General features: G+C 59.3%; 2 protein-coding genes across 19 annotated transcripts in view; one reads left to right on the top strand and one right to left on the bottom strand.

The window, feature by feature from the left end:
- HTR3A (5-hydroxytryptamine receptor 3A) overlaps window positions 1-4,092 on the bottom strand; it is a 6,200-nt gene extending 2,108 nt beyond the window's left edge. Inside the window, exons 1-8 of the mRNA XM_065040106.1 lie at window positions 3,959-4,092; window positions 2,419-2,582; window positions 2,210-2,254; window positions 1,825-1,934; window positions 1,138-1,307; window positions 831-991; window positions 370-580; window positions 58-291 (exon numbers count right to left, since the gene is read on the bottom strand). Of these exons, the coding sequence (XP_064896178.1) occupies window positions 58-291; window positions 370-580; window positions 831-991; window positions 1,138-1,307; window positions 1,825-1,934; window positions 2,210-2,254; window positions 2,419-2,582; window positions 3,959-4,025 (1,162 nt within the window). The 5' untranslated portion in view covers window positions 4,026-4,092. The remainder of the gene's footprint in view (window positions 1-57; window positions 292-369; window positions 581-830; window positions 992-1,137; window positions 1,308-1,824; window positions 1,935-2,209; window positions 2,255-2,418; window positions 2,583-3,958) is intronic.
- On the top strand, window positions 2,250-26,028 carry USP28 (ubiquitin specific peptidase 28). 18 transcript variants are annotated; one of them, XM_065040080.1, is made up of 28 exons: window positions 2,250-2,343; window positions 3,715-3,821; window positions 4,668-6,818; window positions 9,095-9,172; window positions 10,233-10,365; window positions 10,448-10,553; window positions 10,685-10,847; window positions 11,703-11,789; window positions 12,563-12,700; window positions 13,099-13,172; window positions 13,685-13,761; window positions 13,983-14,122; window positions 15,533-15,660; window positions 15,781-15,876; window positions 16,072-16,212; window positions 16,790-17,019; window positions 17,158-17,228; window positions 17,535-17,751; window positions 19,502-19,705; window positions 20,162-20,301; window positions 20,469-20,696; window positions 21,477-21,572; window positions 22,242-22,420; window positions 22,502-22,580; window positions 22,817-22,896; window positions 23,173-23,285; window positions 24,190-24,388; window positions 25,306-26,028. In XM_065040080.1, the coding sequence occupies exons 3-28, from the start codon at window positions 6,747-6,749 to the stop codon at window positions 25,652-25,654; spliced, it is 3,618 nt and encodes a 1,205-aa protein (XP_064896152.1). In that variant the 5' UTR covers window positions 2,250-2,343; window positions 3,715-3,821; window positions 4,668-6,746; the 3' UTR covers window positions 25,655-26,028. The 18 variants fall into 18 exon arrangements, 16 of the variants coding, with proteins under 16 accessions (XP_064896152.1, XP_064896150.1, XP_064896155.1 ...); XM_065040078.1 differs by lacking the exon at window positions 2,250-2,343 and adding an exon at window positions 2,846-3,096; XM_065040083.1 differs by lacking the exon at window positions 2,250-2,343 and adding an exon at window positions 2,849-3,096 and having other exon boundaries at window positions 4,668-6,766.

Genomic DNA, 26,028 nt, shown 5'->3' with positions numbered 1-26,028 from the left:
GCTACATAGGGTCCTGTCCCCCTCAGATCCCGTGGGCCCCCTCTGTGCAGCCCTTACCTGTGCTGTCATTGTTCTCCACCTCCCCGGAGATGTCTGAGCTCTGGGTCCTGCTTTGGCTGAATTTCTTCCTGTCCCCGATGCACAGCAGCACAGTGGCTCGTTCCAGCAACAGGTGCTTGACCCACTGGGGGACATGGGGCTGCAGGTCTTGCTTGTGCACCAGGCGCACGATCAGGATGGTCTCTGTCAGGCTGATGACCAGCAGTGCCATGCACACCACAAAGTAGATGCCTGTGGAGCCACCAGAGAGGTGAGTGACTGCAAAGGCTCGTGCCCAAGCAGTTGGCTTGGCAGGTCGTGCCATCATACCTATCAAGGGGGTGCCTACAGCAGTAGCCGGCAGCGTGTCAGACACAATGATGAGGAAAACCGAGTAGCCTAGCAGGAGGGTGATCTTGAAAGAGACCCTCTCGCCACTGTTGGGAGGCAGGTAGAAGCCCACAATGTCCATGACCATCAGGAAGATGCTGGGGAGCAGCAGGCTGACGGTGTAGAAGAGGGGCCGTCTGCGGATGACCACCTGCAGGACGGAAGGACAGGAAAGGCTCCGCAAAGGGTGGAAACGATGGCTTGAGCTGGCGCAGCTCTCTGCCTGGGGGGCGAGGATGGCGGGGTGCCCTGAGGCGAGCCAGAGGAAGGGCTGAGCAGCAGGAGCCTCCTGCCCGCAGGCAGCAGCACCGCGGCAGCTGGGTGACCAAGCAACAGCACCTGGGGCCAGGCCCTTCCCCAGTGCCCCATCCCCGAGAAACACCGCGGCCAAGGAGCCTTACGTAGAACTTCATCTCGGCGTAGCTGTCGCTGCTCTTGACGCTGAACTCCTGGAAGCAGCTGAGCACGTAGAGCAGCTCCCACTCGCCCTGGTTCATGAAGATGCTCCGGTCGAACTTGACCAGCTCCGGCTGCCGCCACAGCGAGAGGTTGAGGTCGCGGACTGAGGGGTGAGGAGACGTGAGAACCGGGGTCCCCGGCCTGAGCGGCGGCTCTGCCGCCCTCCCGCCCGCATCCCTGGTCCGCTGGGGCCATCTAGAGGGGCCGGTGCCTCCTGCACGGAGCTGCCGCCCGGCCCCGAGCACTCACTGTGGTGCAGCCAGCTGGTGAAGGTGAGCGAGCAGTTCTGCACGTCGAAGGGGAAGTTGTAGATGTCCAGGCTGCAGGCGGTCACCACCTGGATGGGCTTGAGGTTCTGCACCTCCCCGTGGTGGCCAACGTAGACGTAGGGGACGGGGGGGGACTTGCCAACATCCACACTGGGGACATGAGGGACAGAGACGTGGGCTGGGAAGCACCTTGGGCACCTACTGCTGAGCCACCTTTGGAGGGGAGGTGCCTGGGAGCCAGGGGCTTCTCCCTGCCCCGAGCTGCCGTTTGGCAGCACCCGTGTGGGGTGTCGCTTCCGCTGCCTCTCGCAGCCCCAGGAGCATTCGTGTCCTTGCCCCAGGGCTCTTGGGAGCCGATGGGGACACTGAAACCCCTGCACACACAGGGAGGACACCGGCTGGCTCCATGGGAAGGGCCAGCAGCTCCGCAGCTGCCCTGGCATTGTGCTGCCTGCACAAAGCCTTTCTCCCAAGAGCTGGATCCCACCCCCGGCACGGCGCGGGTAATTACCGCCGGCCACAGTGAGCCAGCGCTGGAAACGGCCCAAGTGCTGAGCCGTCCCCATCTGCGGCTCGCCCAGCACGGGGACGCTGCCAGCGCTGTGCTGGGAATACAAAGCGTGGGGCAGCGCATACCCGGGGGGGGCAGGGGGGCCGTGGCACTCACAACTCATTGATGAGGATGTCGGGCACCCAGATGCTCTCTGCAGGGAGGGAGATCTGCGTCAGGTTGTCAAAGCGTGCTGGGTCCCACCTCAGGAACTCGTCTGTCCAGTGCTGGGGACAAGGGACGGTGGCTTGGGGGGTGAGGTCCCTGCTGCCCACCAGCACCCGGACCTCATGCCAGCACCCTGCCCTGGGACACCCTCTTCAGTGCCACCCATGGGACTATTGCAGCAACCAGCGCTGAGAAGCACGGACCTTGAGGTTCGTGCACTACAGAGGTCTTGCCATCCCCTGGGTGGGTTTGACGTTGCTGTGTGCCTCTCCCATGGGAAAACCTGTGTCCAGGGGTGCGCAGCCCCAGCAAGCAAGGGGTCTCATCTTCTCACCTGCCTGTACCAGATGTAGGTGGTCAGCACCTGGTTCTTCTCATCCTGCAGGAAGAAGAGCACATGGCATTGGCATGGGGGGTATCAGCATCAGGAAGACAGGCAGAGCGTGCCGGGAGGATGCTGCACACCAGGTACCGCTCCCCTCGCTGTGGACACAGGGAAGCTGCCCTTGCCCCATGCGGGAGGGGAGGGGAGGGGGGACTCACCACGCCCAGGATGGCATAGACCATGAGGTCGATGGCCACGTTGGTGGTCGTTCGCCAGTCCCGCACGGGCCGGGTGCCCTTCTGGTAGTGGGCCAGCAGGTAGCGGGACAGGCGACGCAGGGCAGGCTGGGCGGGCTCCGGCGTCCGGCTCCCCCGGCGGGAACCTGCCGGCAGAGGGAGGGATGGGGTGGGAAACAAACCCACCTGTCAGAACCACCGCCTGATGCTTTATTATTATCCCCTGCTGCGCAGGTGGTCGGTGCTGTGACCTGCCCTGCCTCGGAGGGCAGCGCTGCGGCGGCCGCTCTCCAGATCGATGCAGGACAGTGGCAGTGGGGACCATGAGGGACCCACTGCCCCCACATAAGTGTCCTCCCCCTCACTCATTCCAGGGGAATTTCCTCTTCTCTGTGCGGTGGTGAAGGTTAGAGATGAACCAGGGTGCTAGATTCATTTATTAGGTATCTTGGTATTGCTTCCTGTGGAAACAAGCCCTGGGCTGATGCCGGCAGCGTTAATCACCGAGGGGCAACGAGAGCAGCAATTAGGGTGAGGGAAGGAAAACAGGCGCTGCCGACACCGTGCAGGAGCCAAGTGGCCTTTCCTGCAGCAGCTGCTCGTGCCTGCACTCATCCTGGCGCCCTCTCCTCCTCCTCCATCTGCATCACCCAGCTCCAGGTGAGGATGCTCTGGCTTTGCAGAGGAGGGGCTGGGCTGGGTTTGCCCTTGCAGCTGCCACGGACACCATGCCCATCTACCCATCACCAAACCTGTGCCGGCAATTCACCTGGTGCCGCTCGGCGCAGCCCTGGCATGTGGGGTGTGTCTGCTCCCACCTTCCCACCCCATGCCCGCTGGCATCATTGCGGCAGGAGCCTCGTTGCTCCTGTGCTGCCAGCTCCGCCGCACTGACCGCGGGAGCCAGGCGCGACGCCCCGGTGAGAGGGAGATCTGATGGGAAGGGAATCTGACCGGCCCAGACTCACAAACCGCTGAAGCTTTCGGCTGTGCTGCTGCAGAGCAGCACAATCACTATTCACTGCTTCTCAGGAAGTTTAAGCAAGGAAAAGCCACACTGATAGCGGTGGCTGCTTTGGCAGTTGGCTGTGCAGAGCCGGGATTACAAACCATAGGCACAGCATCGCTTCCGCGCACTGTCGTCCCCAAACCCAGCTCTGCATCATGAGGGGTGGAACATTATACTGGAGAAATCCCTTTGTGAGCGCAGGGCTCGGCAGCAGCTTCCAGGGGGGTGCAGGCGGGAGATCGCCCTGTTTGTCTCTCTCCTCTCCCCAGGGCTCAGACCCTGCACATTTCCAGTGCACCCGAAGCCCCGTAGTGATGAGCCCCCAGCCCCTTCGGGCTCCTGCAGAAGAGGTTTCCCACGCTTGCGCTTCTCCCAGGTACGTTCATTTTCAGCGGCGTGCAGGTCTCTAAAAAGCAGCCTGTGCCGTGCAGTGCTGCCTGGGCTTTGGGGAGGATGCTCCATCCCCTGGGCTGTGCCCCGGCCCCCAGCCCTGCCCGCTGCCCCCCACCTTACCTGTGCTCTGCAGCGGCACGGCCAGCGGCAGCAGGGCCAGCAGCGCCCCGAGCGTGGCGGGGCCCATGGTGCGGCTGCTGCTCTGCACCCCGGCTCCGCGCAGGACTGAGCCCGAGCGGGGAGGCAGGCAGCTCTCCTGGCTCGCCTTCCCCCGCCAGCGGCTTTTTGAGAACGCCCAATTAATCTCGCAATCAAGCTCTCCTGCTGCATCAAGTTTCAGCTGGGAGGATGTGAGATGAAGCCACCCAGCCGCCCCCTGCCCCGCTGGCTCCCCCGGGGCTGCCCGTCCCCTGGGCAGGCGCCTGGCCCTGCAAATCTGGGTTTGGGGGTGCGAGCATCGTGCCCGCGGGCAGCAGGATGGGGCATGGTGGGGGTGCGGACACTGAAACCCCAGGGCTGCGCCAGGAGTTCCTCGTCACAGCAATTTGCATTTGCACGCAGATTTCCACAAATGAAAGCACACCTTACACCAACATTCAACACCTTTAGGCAAACAAGGCCATAAGCAAAGGTTGGTCCCATGTGACGGACAGCAAAAACATGCCCATGGGCCGGTGCCCTGCTCAGGCTGCAGCATCCTTCCCTCCGGGTCACAGCATCATGGCCTTGGAGCAAGGACACGTTCCCCTGTCTGCTGGGGAGCCCCGTCCCCCAGTCCCTATAATCTTATATATTCCTGTACATATGCCTGTGTTTATGTGTGTTACAGGTGCCCGTGTCCCCACGAAGCTGCTGGAAGTGCTGGGGCCACGGTGGGCAGAGAGCGGAGCCGGCGGCGGCGCGGAGCAAATCGCATCAGATGGCAGCGTGGAGTCACTTAAACGAGATAAGAATTAGTGCGCGGCCCTGATGAACTCCCCCTCGGCTGCCAGCAGCCGTGTCAGGCAGAGAGCGAGAGCAGAGCCGCGGCTAATTTGATTTCTCGGCTCCGTTAGCGGCTGGCAAGTCACCTCCCGGGGAGCGCAGGCAGCTCGGAGCGCTTTCCCCTTATTGAATCTGGGTAATGGGAATCACGGGCAGCGCCGCGGCGGCGCTGGGGACCGTGCCCTGCTCCGTCCCCTCCTCTGGCCCCCCGTGTCCCCGGAGCAGGATGGGGCCAGGACCGCTCCAGCGGAGCCTCTGCTGCAGCATCATTAACTCCGAATGTTCTCCCTTGGGTTTTACTTCTTCATCTTAAAGAGATTTTAATGTAGTTCCTATCAGCCCTCCTGTTATCGGATATCTAATTAGCATGATCTATTATAGCCTCGTGTTACGCGCGCACGGGGGGCTCTTGCGGGACTTTTTGTGGGGCGGCTGATATCAATTGGCAGCGCCTGGATCAGATTTACTTTCTGAAATGGCGTAATGGGATTTTATTAGCCCTGTAATCTGCTGCACGGTAATTGCTTTTCTGGGAATCGAAGCGCTCGGCGTCCGGGGCTGCCCAGGGCTCAGCGCCGCGTCCTGCCCGGGCTCTGCCGCAGCAGCAGCGCCTCTGCGCAGGGTGCAGCCCTGGGGAGCCCCGTGTCCTGCAGCGCCTGGGACGCGGTGGGCAGCGATGTCAGAACCACTCGCGTGTGTCCCATTAGCTCCCAGAACCGCTGTCCTGGCAGCACCTGCCCGCGCGGAGCGGCGGGAGAGGGACGCGACTCAGAGCGCGTTTGGAGCGTCAGAAGCAATAAAGCATCACGGAGCAGCCCTGGCAGTGCAGCCCGAGGCCTGAGGCCGCCCATTACGGAGCCTCGTGCTGCCCCAGATTGCTTGTCTGCTGTGATTTAACGCTGCGAGACATGCAATGAGCACTGCGCATGGGCAGGCTGTGGTGCGGGCACGGGGGGCTGTGTGGTGGGTCGGAGTGGGTGCTCATAGCTTTGCAGGGAAAAAGCTCATCCTCACCCCACCGCCAAAGGAGTGCAATGCCTTTAAACGTCCCAGGGAAGGGAGGGGAGCGCTTTCCTTTCCGTCCCCTTCTCCATTAGACACCCTTCAGGTGTTCGCAATATTCTGCCACTGTCTCATTTTCCATTAAAGGCAGGTAATAATAAGCACAGGAAGGCACTTGGAGCCCATTGCTGTTAATGAAGGAGCCGCAGCTCATCCCGAGCAGGGACGGCAGCCACGCGTCGCAGGCACCATGTCCCCCAGGTCAGGCGGGAATTGCCTTGCTGAGAGTGACCCAGCAGCATCTAGTCTTGCGTGACCATCTTTGCCCTTTCATTTCTTAGAGGAGAGCCGCGCGGGGGCACGTTGGTGTCCAGGCCCGTCTCCGCGCACGGGCTGCGTGTCGCCTGCTTGGCGCAAACCCCGTCCCCGAGGCTGGTTTGCAGCAGAGATCGTGCAGGTGCCGCCGACCCTCGTGTGAAAATCCCCCGTGTGCCTCCCTCGCCTTCCACCCCAGCTCTCCTGTGCAGCTCTAGATTTTGAGAAGTGTTTCCAATCACAAACCACAGCGTGTCCAGCCTGGGTTTTAACACCCAGCTGGTCAGCTATTAAAGCTGGGTATTTTTCCCTTCATTTTCCAGAGAAAATGAGAAAGATTTCAAGCAAATGGGAAAGGCTAATTTGGGCTGAAAAGGCTGTTAGCTTTTAATGAAGAATGCCTGAAAAAGTCTTGCAGAAAAGCAAGACTGCCTGTTTTGTTTTCTCTTTGCGTATCAAGGAAACTGGATAAGGTGTCTGGCTTGCTGGGTTTTACTTTATCTACCCTGCTAACTCCTCCTCCTCGTCCCTCCCGGATTCCTGAGCGGGAGCGTCCGTGAGAACACAGGAACCGAGAAGATCCCAGAAGGACCACGCTGAAGCTCCCATGCCCTTCCAGCACCCAAGGCGAGGAGCGGCGCGGTTGCGGTGGTGCAGAAGGACGTTTCGCTGCGTCCCGGTGCGCTGAGCCGAACTGCCCGGGCGCGGGCGCCACGTCCGTTCTGGGGCTGTGGCGCCCGCGGTGCCGACGGCCGCGCTGACGAGCCGCCACCGGCATCGCGGCCGTGCGGACTCGGTCCCTGGCGGGGGCTGTCTCGGTTCGGGCGTTAAGCTGTTTTGTTACAGTAAGAGCGGTGGAATCTCGGCTGTGTCAGCGTGGGGGTGCCCAGGGGAGGGCACTAGGTGCCCCTTGGCTCTGGGAAATGCGCGTTTTCTGCTCCTTTTCCCAGACCGGTGAGCAGAGAGCGGGTGTCTGGCCCCCTCTGTCGTTACAAACCTTTCCTGCCCGGTTGTCCCCGGGATGCGCCCGAAAGGAGCATCCCCTGCTGCAGGGCGACCGAGACAGGGATCTTTCCCGTGTCCGCGGGACCGCCGCGCTTTTTGCTCGGGTTTTGAACCGTTTATGTATTTGTTGTACGTTTCACCCCGGGGTCAGGCAGCCCCCGGGCAGGGGGGCCGCTCTCTCCGGGTGCTCGGGGCGGGGGGACCGGAGCGGGGGGACACCGGGGCGGGCTGGGGGACCGGACCGCGGGGACACCGGGGCGGGCCGGGCGCTGCGCATGCGCTGTGCGCTCCCGCCGGCATGCCGGCCGATCCGCAGGCCCCGGGCGGCGCGGTGAGCGGGGGCTCTGGGGGTTGGGGGGTCCCGGGGGGCTGGGGGGGCCGGGGCCGCGGCTGCCGCCGGCCGCTTCTCCTCGGGCTGCGCGGTGCCGGGACCGGCGGGCTGGGGCGGCGCGTCCCGGCCGTTGGGCTCGGCGCGGTCGGCGAGTTCCGCCCGTTGTTCGGGGGCCGGGGTCGCCGTGCGGGCGCGGACGGTCCGTCCCGGCGGCTGCCCCGGACGGCGGTTCGCGTCCCCCGCGTCCCGGCGCTGCGCGGTCGGTTTGGCGTCGTTGTTCGGTGGGACCTGGGCTCGGTTGTGTTTCCAAGCGCAGCGTGGTGCCCGCTGGTGTGAATTAGCAGCCCTGACGCTTGTTTTCGGGCCGTAGCCTCGCGGAGCGATGAGCAGCCAGAGCGAAGCCACGTGCGCTCCCCAAAAACTCAGCAGGTTTGTTGTGCCCAGCGCAGTTCCCACGGCCTTGGGGCTGCCAGGCGCCTCCGGCCACCTGTTGAGTGGGATGAGCTCCCTGCTGTCCATACGAACCTCTGTTCCCAAAGGCTGGGTAGAACTGCACTGGAAATCATTAGAATATTGAGCGGTGACTTAGAGCGGCGGATGGGTCATTAGCTTTGCGGTACAGCAGCGTTTGTGAGTCCTGGCGAAGCAGAAAACCCAGAGAATCGTGCCCTGTCCTGCCTTGGATTTGGTTACTGTAATGTGGTTTATTAGCGTGTGGGTTTTCTCTACAATGGAAAAACACGCCCTGCGGCGTGAGGCGGGGTCAGCGGCGCACGCCGAGGTTCCAAATTAGCACGGTGATCTAAGCCGCGTGCCTTTGCCAAACGCGCCCTTGCCAAACGTGCCCGGCAGCAGCATGGCTGGATGGCTCAGGAAAGTAATTGACTTATTACTTCCTGGTTGGAGCTTGTGAAAGCATCTTGAATTTTTTCTAATAACGAGACGGTGGAAACCTGAGTTTCTCTGTCTGCGGCGTTGCTGGTTAAGGTGAGCTACGTGTGAGGTGTGAAAAGCCGGGGTTTGTTGGACGGTGCTGGCAGGACGGAGCCGGGTCACCCCGTTATTCGGGGCTCAGTGAGCGCAGGCGAGGCTGCGGGGATTCAGTAAGTCTGCTAAAGAGTCTCACCAGAGCTCGGGTCACCCGCGCGCGGGGGAAGGAGGAGCCGCCACAGCCTCTCAAGCCCTTTTTCTGCCACCGTATTGTTGGTGAGAAGTGACACGCACAAGTGGCATGTGCAGCTGGGCTTAAAATAGCGCCTGGCCGGTGCGCTGGGAACACGCGACCTCCTTATACGTCCCTCGGCTGCCGGGGTGTCCCTGCCGCGGCAGGTGCCGCGCACCCGGCGCCGGCGTCGCCGATCCTCGCCGTCTGACGTGCTCCTGAGGGCGCGACCCGTTCGTCGCCAGTCTGTGAGTCCAGGGGCAACGCTGAGTAGGATGTTCAAGCTGACATTGGTATTAACATCAGGCAAGCGTGGCGGCGGTTTTGTGTTAAACCGTCAGTAAAAGGGGGAGAAGGAAGCAATGCTGCGGTGAGCCCTCGGCGAGCCTCGCAGGACCAGCCCCCTGTCTGTCCCGGTCACCTCTTCACCTGAGCTTTCTTTGTTTCTCCCTTGTAGGATTGCCAGATGCTCTTAAACCAGCTGAAGGAGATCACAGGGATTCAAGATTCGGCATTCTTGGACGCGGCTCTAAAGGTGGATGCCTGTTGTCATTGTCACTGGAAGGAGAACTCGGGGTTTGTCCCCAAAGGCGGGTTTGGGCGCTCGGGAAATGTGACACACAGGTTGGAGGTTTGCGGGCGAGGGAACATGCATTTTGGGGGTTCACACGTATTCATCCGTACCTGAAACCAAAACCCCACGCTGAGCTGGGAACAGTTCGTTTTTCTAACTATAGACCTTAAAACCTGTGCTCGCTGTGGTAAAACACTGTAAACATCTCCTGGGAGTTCGGCTCCTCCAGCCCGTTATCAGGGCTCCGCTGTAAACACGGGCTGAGCGGCTCGGAGGAGGTTTTCCCCACGTAAGCAGGAGCCGTGCGGGGCTGCAGTGGCACCGCAGCTCTGCGGCTGCTGCGTCGTGTCCATCCCAGAACACTCGTCTCTGCTCCGGGGACGCAGGAACCTCAGGCGCTGGGAGAAGCAGCGTTTGCCTGGGAAGGTCCAGTCCCCTCATGCCCATTTCAGTATTTATCAATTGTGTTGTTAAACTGGCTGCCGTGCATTGGTCTGCAGTCGCCAGGCGCCGTCCACCCTCTCGAGACGCAGCAGCAGGATGCGGGCTGTGCTGAAAATACACTGAGAGGCTCTTTGAGCCCAAACGTTTCATTGAGAAGTAACGTCCAGAAAATGCTAGAAGGAGTTGAAAGGAGTTTAGCCTGTAGCAATGGTCTGTGTGAGGGCCTCGCTCAGTGGGTCAAACATCTTGAAATCCACAGTTTGATTCCAGGTGGCAAAGAGCCCTGTGGCGCTTCAGCCTCCTGCAACCACTCCAGTCTCTTGCGAGGGAAATTAAATTACTTAATGGAGTCGGTATTGTCCTAGTATCAAAGCCAAAGTGCTTACCGACAGAGAAATTGTAGCCATCGTTATTTTCATTCTTTACTGCTGCCCGTCACCAGCAGGTCTCTGTGAGCCGTGCCCGGGGATCGCAGCGCGGTGGCATCTGCCTGTCCCTGCCGCGGAGGCATCCCGTGTCACACAGAGGCAGGTGGAATGACCCCGGCGCTGCGGGTTTCCCCCTCTCGTTCTGCCAGGCTGCAGATGGGGACCTGACGGCAGCCGTCACGTTCCTGACGGAGGAGCAGGCGCAGGAGCCGGTCGGGGACGTGACCGCCAGTGAGCCGGCGCCGTGGGAAGGGAGCGCCGTGGGCAAGCGGCTCCGGCACGGTGAGTCCTGAGCTCGCCTGCGGGTTTCACCCGAGCCCAAACAAAAGGTGGAAAATGATCTGAACGCTGCCTCCGGCTGCAGATGCGAGGGCTGCGCTTGGTGCTGACACCGAGGACGACGTCCCCGCGGTCGCCAGGGCGCCGGAGTCACCCGGAGCTCAGGCTGCGGACAGACACACTGCGGACAGGTCGGTGGGTCCATGCATGGGGTTCGGTTCTCCTGACAGCGCCCGCTCTGCGGTCCCGCCCGCGGGTCCTGTAGCGCTCGAGGACGCCGGTGGGACCGCGTCCTACAGCACGGTGCGTGTCGGTGTGACAGGCTGCAGGAAACGCCTCCTGCCGACAGCACCAACCGCTCCAAAAGGAAACGCTGCGAGGTCTGGGGAGAAAACCACAAGCAGAACGACTGGAGAAGAGTGGGCGACTGGCCCGTGGGCATGAAAAATATTGGCAATACGTGTTGGTTTAGCGCTGTCATACAGGTAACCTGATAGAAACATCCTTCTGGAGTCAGTGTTTAACAGAATTAAGTATGCAGCAGCTCTGTGAAGTCGTCATCATGTGCAGATGAGTGAACGTGACCGTGCTCAAAGGAGACCTCTGGTTTTGATTGAGATGGTTGCGATTGATTCTGGGCGTGCGCAGAAAGAGCCAGAGAGCAGTGAACTGGACTTGGTGTAGAAACAGATGCAGATACATAGAATCTGTGTGTACGTGTGCCGGGTTTCTTTGGTACAGCGATGTCCAAATGCTTATGGAGTGACAGAAGCCTGACTGGCAAAGTGAACTGATAATTCAGTTTTACTGCAGTTATTGTTGGCTTCATAATTGATGGGGTGTCGGGTTCTAGGTAATGGAGTACACCGACATAGATGCTCGAAGCAATAAGCAAATAGGCAGCATGTGTTATTAGTGATGACCTCCATGAGGAGAGACAACAGTAAGTGGAACCGAGCGGATTTGTCTCTTGTAACCATTTCACACGAGCGGATAGATGTTCATGGGGTGTCTCCAGCTTGGAGAGGAGGCCAGAAAGCTTCACACGGGCCCCTTTCCCGGACGCTTTGTGTAAGCTTGTCTTGCAGAATAGAAAACTCTGACCTGAAACGGTGACACGTGTCCTAGAAAGGGCAGGAGGAGGCTTTGTTCTGTGCTGGGTGCGGGTGAGCTGGTGCGGCACACAGATGCTCACTTGGTAAATGTGTTTTCAGTAACACAAGGCTATGGAAGAATGAGAACTTAACGAAAAAGCTGTTGAGCAGAAGAGCGACAACGGGGCATCAAACGGCCGCGGGTCAGACCCTCGCGGGGGTGACGGGTTTTGCCTCTCGTTCCAGTCTCTGTTCCAGCTGCCCGAGTTCCGGAGGCTGGTCCTTGGCTACTCCGTCCCACAGGACGTGCTCGAGAGCTGTCGCAGCCGCACTGTGAGTTCGCACCGAGCGTCACCGTACGGTTCCCCCCGTTGCGGTTAGCTGTTCCGCTCTTTCTCCAGGCAGGTTTAATTTGGGGCCATCTGAGACTCGGTGCCTGTGTTAACGGCTTTCCAGTGGTCAGGCTGCGTTAAAGGCACATTTGGGAAATACTTTTCAAAAACTGAATCACTGTGGAGAAAAATCGGATGCTTCTCATAGCGCTTTCCTCTGGAGCTTCTTCCTAAGGGTGGCGCGGGGAGAAACTCGTCCCATAAATCTTCTTCGTTAGCTCCAGATCGTTCATTTGTTCACATGTGCTCTAGACCGGGTGTTTGAGCCCGTCTCGAGCCCCAGAACCTCCTGAGGGCAGAAGGTGCTCGGAAACTGCTTGGAGTAAAAGGCGGACGTAGATTTCTCCTGCGCTCGTTAGATCGTTCCCGTGATTGCTTCCCGTGCGCCCGCGTGTGCTGCTGATGCTCCGCAGAGCCCTGCGTGCGGACAGAACCCATTCACAAGTGCACCCGGTCTTGCCTTCTGCTGTAGCAATCGTTTCTTCTGGTATTTTGTGTTGTTTCGGTAAATTCTCGTGTCCATTTGGAGACCGGGTTGCTGCCGCGCACTGACACCGCGTGTCTCTCGGCTGCTGTCCCCGCTAATGCCCCTTTCCCCCGGTGGCGGGTGTACCTCTGAAGCTGTGTGCGTGGCCTTCCGGGGCGCTCGGGTTTAAGATGCTGCTTTTTCTGAGTTGCGGGAAGGGTTTGGCTTTTCTTCTTTTCGCAACGCAGGAAAAAAGAAATATTGCGTTCATGCAAGAGCTTCAGCGCCTGTTTGCTCTAATGCTGGGGACGCGCCGTAAGTTTGTAGACCCTTCTGCGGCGCTGGAGCTCCTGAGGGACGCGTTTAGATCCGCGGAAGAACAGCAGGTAAAACCCTGTTAAAAAGCCTTTTGCTTTCCTCAGAGCGGCACTTGCAGCCTATTTCGCTTCCTCCCGCTGTTCCTTTCGGAGGCCTCTTCGCATGTTTGTCACCCGACAAGCAGCTGTCCCTGTGCCATTTAGGCAGAATGAACGCGCTCGCTAATTAAACAGCCCGCGTAACGGTGCTGTGCGCGGCGCCATCTGTGTGGCTGGGTAGCGATCGCAGTCGTTTCCTCTGATTTAGTTTGAGATGCGCAGGGTGTTCATTATCGGTCTAAATCAGCTCAGCGCTCGGGTCTCGCTCGTCTCGGCGGGGCGGGGGCAGCGGGTGGTGTCGGGGCCTCCGCAGACCCCGGAACGCGGTCCGCTCCGTGTCCTGTGGGACTCTCCTTGGTCTCTTCCAGCAAGACGTGAGCGAGTTCACGCACAAGCTGCTGGACTGGCTGGAGGACGCGTTCCAGCTTGCGGTGAGCGTCCGGTGAGTCTGATGTCCTCTCAGGGCTTTGACCTGGCAGATTCTAGACGTGACACCGCAAAAATCCGAGGGCTTTACGAGAAAACATTGGGTGAATGACAGAGTTTTGTTGACTGGGGATGGTGCTCCTGCGGCTCGGGATGTGCTAACGCAGTGCGACACGCGCAGTTCCTGTGCGTAAGCGTTAGGACTATTTACTCAACGCCAACGTGGCCCACGGAGCAGATGAGCTCTGTAGGGGCCTCGGGAGAACCGGTGTGCACGGAAGGTCTGCTTTGTTGGAGCTGCATTTCAAAAGGCAGAGCCGTAATTCTCCCTTCCCCTTGCCAGTGTAAGTGTTGTAAGGTGCTTTTGAGTACGACAGGGGATGAGGAGCTTGCTCTGTATGTTGTGCTTGGATTGAACACTTGAGTTGTGACTGTAGGAGGATTCCCAGGCAAAGGCTTTGGTTGTGGCGAGGGGCTGTTTTCAGCCGGCGGCTGCACCTGAACCTGTGCTTTTTCTTTCCAAAACAGGAGCCCCGGGGACAAATCGGAAAACCCGATGGTGCAGCTTTTCTACGGCACTTTCCTGACTGAGGGCGTCCACGAGGGTGAGTGAGTCTCGCAGATTTGATTTTCAGCTCCTGGGAGTGTTTTATTTATAGCAGCGGTGACACAGAATTTGTTGTGTGTTCCTGATGAAATTGCCTGGTGCTTTGCACTTGCAAACGCTCTCCTTGCTAAAGTCGTCTGTAGCGTTTGTGGAGCCTGTAGCGGAGTGTTCTGTTCTCTTCAATGAGTCCGTGGTTTCTGTGTCGCTTCCATCACGCAGGCAACACCTTTTCCAAGATCGAGGCCTTTGGCCAGTATCCCCTGCAGGTGAACGGTTACCGAGACCTGGCCGAGTGCCTGGCGGGAGCGATGGTGGAGGGGGAGCTGGAGGCGCCGCAGGCCCCGGCGTACGGACAGCAGGTGGGAGCGGGCGCCTGCCGCCGAGTGCGGCGTGCGCAGCAGCGCCCCGCGCTCTTCTGAGAACTGTAGACGGCGATCGCGGGTGTTCTGTGCGAACCGGATACTAAATGCTTTCTGGGTGCCTGGGATGTCTCGTAAGCCTTAGTGCCGTGCGGCGGGACGCCCGGTCTTTGCTTGTTCCTAAAGACGTGTCGTCCTGTACAAACGGTTGAGGAGTTTGTTTGGAATGCGAAAGGCAACGTGTGCTGGGGCCGTGTGGTAAAGTCTCTCTCTTTCTGTTGAAGCCTGCCCGTACCGGAGCAGGGACAGCCGCTGCCTCCATGTTTTCGGAGGGTAAAGCACAGTGCTTAACCGATGGTATGCCTTTTGGAATTTGTCTCTTTCTCCCCATTGGTTTTTTTCTTCTCATTTTCACTCTTACCTTCTGACCGTGCTGAGTTTTCATTTTTAGTTGGTTTTCCTCTCACGAATCACACACCACTCATGCCGTCCTCAGCGGAGGCGAGCGGTCCCCGTCGGCATCCCAGACGGGAATTCAGCCCGGAGAAGGGCTGGGAAGTAACAGGCAGAGGTCTGCAGAGTTGTCTGGGGCAGAGTGGGCAGGGAAAGGTGTTTCAGTTCTGGGAGAACGCCTGGAAAAGGTGCTGCTGGGGTTTAAACCGGCGGAGACAAAGGGACGTGTCCGGTGGGTGAGCCCTGCCCGGCGCTTGGCTCCGGCGCTTGCTCCGGCTTTGCCTGGAGCTGCCGTTTCCTGAGGCAGCTGTGCCTGAGGCAGAAGGGCTGCTGGGGCGGGTCTGGGGCTGGCGCCGGAGACGCTTTAGTCGTTCATTGTGCGGATAGAAGGAAAAAGCTCTGGCTTTATTTCTGAGCGGTCTGGCTGGAAAGGCTGCATGTGAGCTTCCCTCCCGGTGCGGCAGCTGCCGGCCTGCGGGGCCGGGACACCGGCAGCCGGTGCGTTCAGGTGGGTGCGCTGGAGCTCACAGCATCGGGGTGAACGAGAACCGGCATCTCTGCGAGACTCGTGTCTCGTTCTTCACCAGTGCAGGCGATCCGCGTTGGAAAAGCACCTCCTGGAGGCTCTTAGCTGAGGGCCAGCGTTTGCGCCGTGTCTGCTCATTTTGTAGGGTTCTGCACTGGACCCATTAATTGAGCCGGACGCATCAGGCAATTAAAATTAGTTTTCTGAAAGCTATTTTGAGACTTCTTCACGGTAAAAACGCGGAATGGAAGCAGAAATTTTCATCTTGTATAATTTAGCTTTCTGACTAGTCACTCTGTTTACTAAATCAGTATTTAGAGACAGGCAGACGGTTAAGATCAGTCTAAAATCATATAGGATCAGCCTAAGACGTGCTGTTTAGCAGTCGTCTTAAAGCAAGCCCCTCTGGGGCCCTTGTGCTTCCGCTGCAGCGCTGGTTTACGAAGCTCCCGCCAGTACTGACCTTCGAGCTCTCCCGGTTCGAGTTCAATCAGTCGCTGGGACAGCCCGAGAAAATTCACACCAGGCTGGAATTCCCGCGGACTATTTATATGGACAGGTGAGTCGTTCCGTCCCGCGGTGCGTTCAGAGCTGTTGGGGGAGCGAGGAAGGACTTACCAACGCTTGGGAAAGATTGTGGCCGAATCTCACGTGGAGGGGATCTGTGTCTCTTGCTCAGGTACCTCTACAGCAGCAAAGAGCTCATTCAGACCAAGCGGGAAGAGCTGAAGAGGCTGAAGGAGAAAATGGTGGTTCTGCAGCAGAAGCTGGAAAGGTGAGCGGGCAGCGAGGTGGATTTCTGTGCTGCCTTTCAGATGAGTGTTCCGAGACAAGAGACACTCGCAGAGAAAGGACGGACAGGACCGGGTTTGTTCTGGGAAGCGTGTTTTCAAAACCAAACTGTTTGGTTTTGAATACCACTGAAGCTGGTAGAGCAGTAAATTCTGCAGCTGGTCCTGTTTCTCTGCAGGTACCTGCAGTTCGGCTCCGGCCCCACGCGCTTCCCGCTGCCCGACATGCTGCGCTCCGTGCTGGAGTTCGTGGGTGCACGGACACCGCCGGGGCCACCGGGGCCAGCGCCGGGGCCACCTGCCCAGGGCCAGCCCAGCAGGTGAGTACAGGGAAACGAAGCGGTTGCTCCGGGACGCTGCGCCTCTCAGCTGAACGTTCCCTGCTTGCACCCTGAAAGTGGATTATTTACTGTTTGTGTGACTGTAACGCTGCATCTAATCTGTTCCGTTTCCAAAAGCGTCGCTACATTCCCTGTCTGAGCAGCAATTCCGAGTTAAATTATGTGCTCTTTTTGGTTAGGCTACTCATTTTTTTGCTTCATCAACCAGTAAATTACTGCAATATGGGATTATTACAAACTTGGCCGGCGTGGTTGGTTTGCACTCTAAATTAAGCTGAGTAAATACATGAGTTTTGTAGCGGTAAGGGAAGGAATTCTTAGAATTGCTCATTGTGGATCTGTACTTACAGAGTTCTATGAGAATTTGAGCTGTTATTTGTCTTGTACTTCAGTTTGCTCTGTTAAAGGAGAACAACATTTCACTTAATTTGTTCTCCTCTTGTGCCCTCCCAGAAGGGGAATCCTGCTCTGGCTCTGGAGCGGTTTCTCTTGGGTGTATTTGAAGACAAGCGAGGAGGGCTGACAGGCCTGTCGGGGTGTGGGGTTTGCTCCGCAGCACGCTGGAGGGCAGGATGCTGGAGGGGCCGGATGCTGGTGCTGGAGACGCGCGTTTCTTTCTGGCGAGTTCCTCGCCGCAGCAAAGCCCGCGTGCTCCGCTCGGGCCGCGCGGCTCCCCGGCCGGAACGTCGGGCCGTCCGGCTCCCCGCGCGGCGTCCGAGGAAGAGCTGAACCTCGTCCGGACGTGCCTGCAGCGATGGACGGACGAGGTTGAGCAGGACGTGCAAGGTTGGCCCCAGATGTCTTTCGGCTCCCACGTTAAGAGTATTTGGTAGTTACTGCACGGCTTCGCGCTTTTGGAAGCGAAGGAAATAGCCGTCATTAATTTTACTGTGTTTATTCTCTCGTTTGTGACGTTCTTGGCAGAGCTGAAGGAGTCTATTGCCAGAATCAACGTGTCCATTGAGCAGATGTACTGCGACCCGCTCCTGCAGCAGGTAAGAGACCAGCTCGGCGAGGCCGGCGCTGAACTGGTGCCGCTGCTGTGGGTTTGGTTGGTGGCTGTCGGTTTCAGGTGTGCACTGCAGTGTGTTTTGAAAACCCGCCGTTTTCTGGTGAAGCAGAGAAAGGATTCTTTCTTAAAATCTTGTTGCTCTTTCCCTTAAAGCCAGTTCTGGCGTAGTAGGAAATGTATTGTGTGGATGAAGAGTCTTGTACCAGGCGACAGCCACGAACACATTTGCAGTTTCTGTAAAGCTGGTTTGCTGCAACGAGCCTGCAGCCCGTGTCCGTGTGCCGCGCAGGTTCCCTACGGCCTGCACGCCGTGCTGGTGCACGAGGGCCAGGCCAACGCCGGCCACTACTGGGCCTACGTGTACGACCGGCGCCGCCAGGCCTGGCTCAAGTACAACGACATCGCGGTGACCGAGGCGTCGTGGGAGGAGCTGCAGAGAGACTCGTTCGGGGGCGCGCGGAACGCCAGCGCCTACTGCCTGCTGTACACCCGCGGCACCGCGGCAGGTACGGCAGCGCGGCTCCCGTTCGCTAACGCGCGCGCTTCCTCAGCTTCTCTTTGGCGCCGCTGCCTTTTGACAGTGCAAAAACCTCCGCCCCGCGTAGAAGTGAAAGAGTTTGCTCCCTGCTCCATCCATTTGTAAACCCCCGGTAGGGCCGCGGACTGAACGGTGCTGGTGAGGTTAGGGACAGTTCTTCCCATCCAATTAACGTGTGCCAGTCTCCCATTTACCGCTTTCCACATCCATCTACTGCCCGTGGTTTTCCCTCTGACTCTTTATATGACAGTGTCACTTTTACAAGGGCATGTGAGACACCTCCTGCTTTATTTCTGCTGGTTTTGTCACGCGCTCCGACTCTGGCTTGGTTTTAGCGGTATTGTCACCCTGGGCTGAAACGGGGCCGGTGCTGCGCAGCCTCTCGAGTGCGCGAGCTGCTGGTGGCAGCGGCTCAGTGCGTGTGCAGTGCCAATGTATAAATAGTTCTGCGCAGAAATTACTGTGCACGTGGTGCTATACATGGCAAACAGCTGTAGAAGAACCTAATAATTTCACGCGTGGTTCATTTCGATGTAACAAATGGAAAGAAACAATGGAGAACTGTCATTCTGTTCATCGCTAAATATGGCTGATGAGGATCGGGAGGTCGTTCTTTGTCTCCTGTGACAGTTCCGTTGCTCAAATGGACCCAGGATTTGTTTTCCCCCTGTAATGCATTTTTTATTGTTTTTTGAAGATGCTTTGCTTTCACAATGGGTGCGTGAGAAATAGAATTGTCAGTTGCTTTTGATACATTTCAAGAGTTGTCTAAAGCTGATACGACTCCGAGTTGGCGCTATTTTAAACCAAATACTGAAGTAGATCTGAACAGTGCTGAGAAATGCCAGCGTGACACTCGCGCGGTGGAGTCCGCGCAGCTCCCACCTCTGGGCGCAGCTCCCACCTCCGGGCGCAGCTCCCACCTCCGGGCGCAGCTCCCACCTCCGGGCGCAGCTCCCACCTCCGGGCGCAGCTCCCACCTCCGGGCGCAGCTCCCACCTTTGGGCGCAGCTCCCACCTCCGGGTGCAGCTCCCACCTTTGGGCGCAGCTCCCACCTCCGGGTGCAGCTCCCACCTCCGGGCGCAGCTCCCACCTCTGGGCGCAGCTCCCACCTCCGGGCGCAGCTCCCACCTCCGGGCGCAGCTCCCACCTCTGGGTGCAGCTCCCACCTCCGGGCGCAGCTCCCACCTCCGGGCGCAGCTCCCACCTCTGGGCGCAGCTCCCACCTCCGGGCGCAGCTCCCACCTCCGGGCGCAGCTCCCACCTCCGGGCGCAGCTCCCACCTCTGGGCGCAGCTCCCACCTCTGGGCGCAGCTCCCACCTCCGGGTGCTGTGCAGGGTCACAGGTCTCTCCAGCTGCATTGTGAATGGTCCCACTATTAGCAGTTTAAACACTGTTCTCGATTGTGCCCGTGAATCAGGATGAATTTCTGAGCTACGGCATCAGCAGGCGCCGTTTCTGGAGGTTCTCTGTGGTACAGGCCATCCAGCGGCAGAACAAAACGGGGGTTTGTTTCACACCACTCTGTAGATTTGTCTTTGGTTTTGCACTTTTGCTTATGAATCATCTTAAATGAAAGAGGGCAAAAAAAGCGGTGCTTTTCCCATTTACCTCCCGGCCAGTTCGGCTGCGGTTCTCGGTCGTGGCGCGTGTTTGTCAAGCCGCTCCGGCGTGTCCCGCTGCCGTTTGGTTAATTGCGGCCCCGTGTTCCTGCAGACGCGGGCGGTGTCTCGGAGGCCGGGCGGCTGCAGGAGGAGCTCGACGCCCTGTCCCCGGAGCTCAGGCACTACGTGCAGGAGGAGAACTGGCACCTGGAGCGCGAGGCGGAGGAGTGGGACGAGGAGCCGTCCTGCTCGGTGCCTCCGGCCGAGCCGTCGCCCGCCGCGGGGCCGCAGGAGCTCTCCTCCGAGTCGGGACCAGGTAACGCCGCAGTGAAACCGGGAATGGGACGAAATACACCAAAAGACAAAAAACATCAGGGTGTTGGAGCCTTGCAGAAATCTGTGTGTGCCCGGGAGAAGCTGTTGCTGGAGCAGCGCAGGAGGCTCCGTCCTGGCAAATCAAAGGCTGTTCTGCCGTTGGTGCCAATGCCTCCTCACAGCCTTGTCACCAGAAATGCCATTCGCCACTCATTTAATCATACTGGGCTAATCTCAGCTTGCTCCTGGGCTTTGTTTTCGTTAATAAGCACGAGCGGAAGCGGTTGAGGCGCTGTTCTCTGGAGCAGGAACACCGGGAGGGGTGCGCAGAGGTGCCTTCCCCTCTGGGATGAGCAGCAGCCCTCTAGTCCTGTGCAGACAAGCGTTAGAGAACAAGAGCGACGTCGGTGTGCCGGTTTGTGCTCACTAACGCGGTGTGATCCCTGTGTCCCCACAGATGTGCTGCCAGGCCGCGAGCGGAGCGTGCGCTCGCTGTCCTCCGAGCACGCCCGCATGGCCGCGGAGCAGACGGCCCAGGCCATCGCCAACACCGCCGACGCCTACGAGAGGGACGGCGTGGAGGCCGCGCTCTGCGAGGTACGAGCTGCGCCCCGGAGCCGCCGCGTCTTCACTTGTGTTCAGCCTCCTCACCTTCGCTTGCTCCGTTTCTGTGCAGCTCTGCGCCACGGCTGGCTCGGCCACCTCTCGCTTTCCTGTGCTTTGCCTTGGTTTCTCTTACTCCTTCTCTTCTGTTTCGGCTGCAGCCGGAGGAGGTAGAGCCGGAGGAGGTAGAGCCGGAGGAGGTAGAGCCGGAGGAGGTAGAGCCGGAGGAGGCGCCGGCGGGAGGAGCCGGGACGGCCGAGGCCGAGCGGCCGTGGGACGCGGAGCAGCGTGGACCGGCTGCCCCGAGCAGCTCCCGGCTCTCCGAGGTGGAAATCCCCAGCGTGGGGAAGATCCCCGTTAGGTCTGATGCAGACGGATATAACGAGGAGGTACAGAGCCCAGCACAGGGCTTAATTAGTGCCGGTCATTAACCTGTAACTCTGGCGTGAGCTGGCGTGGAGCTTTCCTGAGACGGGGTACGGCAGGAGCCTGTTGTGGAAACGTCGCTGTTCGCAAAGCGCCTGTTCCCACTGCAGAGATGACAAAGGCCAGAGCAAATCCTTCACTAGGTTCACTTTAAACTCCATCAGAAAAGCAGCTCTGTGAAAGCGCTCAGTCGTTAGGTCTGCACGTTGTCCCGAGAAGTCTTCCTGGCACAACCCTATCAAAACTGATCCTGCTAGTATTAATTTATTGACAAGCGTCTTGGCTGCCTTCAGTTAGAGTTCCGTCCCCTCTCTCAGACATTAACCGCTGATAATGAGCAGCGCTGGGAAGTTCGGCCTCTCCCGGCACGATTGGTTTCACACACCACCAGGTGTTGCTCCTCACGCTGTGTGATGTGGCACAACGCGCTGCTCTCGTGCGCTGGGGACAATGGAGGCGACGTGGAGGGGCTGAGGTCGCCGTGCTCCGCGTTCTCGCGTGTTCCGTTCGCACGTTTGTGGTGACCGGCCTCCAGCGCTCCGGGTGCCTGGAGAAAGCTCTGCATGTGAAGCGCATGCGGTAGATGGAGCACGGAGCGTACGAGAAAAGCACAGCTTGTTCCGCCTGCGATTTCCTTTAAACCTTCTCTCGTGCCAGTTTTTCCCGATCTTCACCGTGCCTTCTCTTCTCTTCTCTCCCTGTGTGTCCGTGTCCCTGTCCGTGTGTCCTGTGCCGCGCGGCAGGTGATGCTGAGCCCCGCCATGCAAGGCGTCATCCTGGCCATTGCCAAAGCGCGCCAGACCTTCGATCGCGATGGGTCTGAAGCGGGGCTCGTCAAGGTACCTCGTTGGTGTGCTCGGCCCCGCGGGCCTGAGCCGCGTTGGCACGTCCAGAACGGGAGGGAGCGGCTCGTGCGGGTTTTCCTCCAGCTCGTGGCCTGTCCGTCCTGCGGTTCTGTTTCTGCTCTTACTGTGACAACAGATCTGTGGGTTCTCCACAGCTTTTGGAGTCTGCAAGGAAACTGCCTCCTCCCAGGAGAAAATCCAGCCTTTGTTTCCTTTCTTTTTTTTCCTTTTCACTACTTTTTCTGCTTTTGGTATTGGCAGTTTTCTCAAGGTGCACAATACAGCACAGGCTCCGCGGCACGCCTCTCAGGATCTGTTCTCTGGGTCCTCGGCGTGATCGTCAGGCAATAAACCAGCACTCGTGACAGGTTTATTCGGTCCTGAACACACACTTGTGTGGCCTCCCTCGTAGAACGTGTTGAGCAGAGGGGCTGGGAACGAGCACTGCCGAAACTGCACCCGCTGTTCGGCTTCACGGGCGGGCAGGCTTAACAGAAAATGCCGCGTGGGAGAACCACCCGTGCTCTTAATCTACAGGAATATAAATCACTAGATACTCTTGCGCCTTTGCCGCAGATACAAGCACATTACAGGCGGGTTACCGTAGGCCCCGGTGCCCGCGGGGGCTGGCGCTCACGTGCCGCTGGCGCGCTGTCCTCGCAGGCGTTCCACGAGGAGTACTCGCGGCTGTACCTGCTGGCCAAGGAGACGCCGACGCCGTGCAGCGACGCGCGGCTGCAGCACGTGCTCATCTACCTGCTGCAGAACAACGCACCGCAGCAGGTGGTGGAGCGGACCCTGCTCGAGCAGTTCGCCGACAAGAACCTCAGCTACGACGAGAGGTTTGTGCCGCGGGTGCCGCCGTGCAGCTTCTCTCACCGGGAAGCGGCCGTTCTGATTTTCTCCTCCGCGTGCACGGGCAGGTCCATCAGCATCATGAAGGTGGCGCGGGCGAAGCTGCGGGAGATCGGCCCCGACGACGTGGATATGGAGGAGTACCGGGTAAGGGCACCGTGCCGCGGTGTCTCTGGTGCTGCCGCCAGGCGCGCGTGTCTGCACGGGGATGCTGGGAGGGAGGACGAATGCACCTGAGCTTTGCGGAGTGCCTGTGCACTTGGCTAAATCGCTTTGTGAGTCGCTTGCAAGAGACGTTTAAAGCCTTCAAAGGGTAAAACCTTTTGGGTTGTGAAGGGACGTAACGGGCGGGGGGGCTGACGCTGTCCTGCTGCTCCCCGCAGAGGTGGCACGAAGACTACAGCCTTTTCCGCAAGGTCTCGGTGTACCTGCTGACGGGCCTGGAGCTCTACCAGAACAAAAAGTGAGTGCCTGTCTTGGTGCGTTTGGACAAGAGGAGCTGCGGCCTCCACGTGAGGGCACTTGGACAGAACCTCCTGCAGACCCAGCGTGGTTGGGAGTTCACTCGTGTTTTTGAGGCCACTGGGCTTGCTCTTGGAGCTGCTGGTAGCCCTCACTTGAATCCGCGCTCAGCAGCCCGGGTGAGCGCTTTGGTATCGTGATGAGCTACCAGGTAGTGCCTCCCACTTTCCCTTCGTTTTGTCCTCTGTGAATTAGAGCTTTATATTCTCATTTCCAGAGGCGGGTTTGCAGGAACGAGTGCCATCGGGTGGTTTGTTTCATTCTCCTTTGGACTCCTGTATCAAAACGCTCCCCGAGCAGGCGGGACTGACGCCGTGCCGCCCTCCGCAGGTACCAGGAGTCGCTGACCTACCTGGTGTACGCCTACCAGAGCAACGAGCAGCTGCTGTGCAAGGGGCCGGGCCGCGGCGTGAGCGAGGCGCTCATCGCGCTGTACCGCAGGAAGTGTCTGCTGGTTCGTACCGGGCCCGGGACGTGGGGACTGAGCAGCACGGGGACGCCAGATCCCGTGGGGACGCCAGATCCCACAGGGACACCAGATCCCACAGGGACGCCAGATCCCACGGGGACACCAGATCCCACAGGGACGCCAGATCCCACAGGGACGCCAGATCCCGCGGGGACGCCAGATCCCGCGGGGACGCTCGCTCACCTGGGTCCTTGCCTGGGCAATCAGACCACAGCCCCTTCTAGGAGCTTAATTAGGGACGGTTACGATGCTGCTGAGCGTGCTCGTGGGTTCTAACCCAGCGCTTGTGGCGTTAACTCAGTAGTTGTGTTGTTTTCTGTCCATTTGCTTCCTTCCTCTCCCCAATATTTATTTCAAACATTAGTGAGCAAAAGGCGATGTCCCTTTCCCCAGGGAGTGAAAAACCAGCACAAAAGTGCTGTTTGGTTGTAGCTCACGCTCCGTGGTTGCCAAGACCGGTCTCTCTCGTGCCTGTTTCTGTGGCTTCTGCCCCTTCCCGCGTCCCAGCAGCCGTGCGCAAATCCAGGACACAGCGATTCAGTGCAGGAACGTGCCGGGTGGCTCCTGGGGACACTGCGGGCAGGCAGATCTGGATCTTGGCATCTTAAAAGCCAAATTGTAGCCGTATGTGCTCCGTACATACACACAGTAGATTGCGTATCTGTATATAAATGTCTTAATTGGTTTGCTCTCTGGTGTGATGCCGGGGAGGGAGAGCAGGACCGTGCCGGCTTGTGACACGTGTCCCCTTGTCCCCTCCCGCAGAAGCTGAACGAGGTGGCGGCGTCGCTGTTCGTGAGCGCGGAGGACGCTCGCGTGGCCGAGGGCGTGGGCATCCTGAACGAGCTGATCATCCCCTGCATGCATCTCATGAACGGCCTGGACATCTCCAGGGAGGACCTGGACGCGCTCGAGGCCATGAGGAGCCGCTGGTGCTCCTACCTGGGCCGCGAGGACATGGACGGTAGGAGCGGCCTGGGCAGGGCGGCGTCTCCACCGGGCGGGACGGGAATTGCAGGACGGTTTACAACAACCGCTAAATCCCTGGAGATTTTGCTGAGGCACGTTGGGGTAATTCTGGCTGTGAGAGCAGGAACGTGGCTGAATCATCCAGCGATAGCAGAATTTAATCTTCTTCTGCACTAAAGCTGCCGAAGAAGGATTCCTGTGCCCTGAAGTGTGAAAAGCTGATTCCCAGGAAGGGCTTAGCGCTCTCCTGAGGCGCTTTGGGTTCCCGCGGAGCGGAGGGGTCCCCGCCGGTGGCGTCTCCTTGGCAGGGAGGAATGGGCATCAGCAACCAGAGCTGCAGAAGAGCGGACGGGGGAGCAGGCTCAGGGGCTCTGCGGAGAGCTGTGTGGTTCTAGAGCGGGCGTTGGGTTCCGATGGCCGCTCTGGTTCTGTGTGTTCTCCTGCAGCTGGGCTCCCAGGCCGCTCTTTAGAGGAATTGGTTTTGGCCCCCGCTGATCCGCATGGGGCTCTGGGGACTCACGGCAGAGTCGTTGGCACCAGCAGGGGTAAACTTGCTGGAGGAAAAGAAAGTGAAACCACAGAGGTTTATCCTCAAAACACTCCTGTAAAAAGTGAAATTGGATACATTTATGCTAATGCACAAGTGTCCCGTCCGTGGGCTCGCGACGGTGGCGTTTGCAGGTGTCACAGAACGGGGGCGTGTGGCGGTGCTGGTGGCCTGGGCAGCGCTGGGTTAACGGTTGGACTCGGTGACCTGAAAGGTCTTTTCCATCCTAAAGAGTTCTGCGATTCTATGATTCCGTGGTTCTCTGCAGCCGCTGCTCAGAGCCGCGTGTCCCCGCGTGTCCCCGCATGTCCCCACATGTCCCCACATGTCCCCGCGGTGCCACTGACCGTGTCCTCTCCCCACAGCGCGGCTGCAGCTGCAGCTGGGCGAGCTGCTGCCGCGGCTCCTGGACGGCTCCAGCGAGGCCGTGGTGCTGAAGGAGCCCCCGAAGATCCGCCCCAACTCCCCGTACGACCTGTGCAGCCGCTTCGCGGCCGTCATGGAGTCCATCCACGCGGCCTCCGCCGTCACCGTCAGCTGACTGGGTCCGGAGCCGTGTGCTCGTGCCCACCAGCGAGCTGGGCGCGGTATCGCACTTGTGGGACGTGGAGCGGTGCCTCGCGCTCTCCGTCCCGCGCGTTTCGGTCGCGTCCGGCGGGCGTTCACCCTTTGTGTTTTAACCTGCGGCAGAAAACATGCGGAGTCTTCCTCTGAGGAAGGCCCAGCGGAGCCGGCACGGGCCGTCCCGACCGCGTCCCGCGTGGTTGTGCCGCAGCCAGAGCTCCCGGGACGGACGAGCCCCCTCTGACGGGAACACAAACCCCGACACCCGCGGGGCCCCCGGTGCTGCGTCGGTGCCGGCGACAGCTCTGAGGGCGACCAGCTCCTTTCGTTGTTCTGGGGGTTTTCTGACTGTTTTGCTGTAAAAGCCGTGCCCCGTTTGGATTTCCTTTGGCACAGCCTGCGCTCGCCGCAGCCGTTGTCTTAAACCAAATGTTGCGAGTAACGGGGGCGGATCCTGTTTGTCAGGACTATGCAGTTTTTCTAAAGGTGCAATAAAAGCATTTGTTCTATGTTAGAATGAAAAA

This window comes from Columba livia, chromosome 24 (assembly GCF_036013475.1).
Source record: "Columba livia isolate bColLiv1 breed racing homer chromosome 24, bColLiv1.pat.W.v2, whole genome shotgun sequence".
Classification (NCBI taxonomy): Eukaryota; Metazoa; Chordata; class Aves; order Columbiformes; family Columbidae; genus Columba; species Columba livia.
The sequence above is the reverse complement of the archived record's forward strand: the minus strand, read 5'-3'. Positions and strand labels throughout refer to the sequence as shown.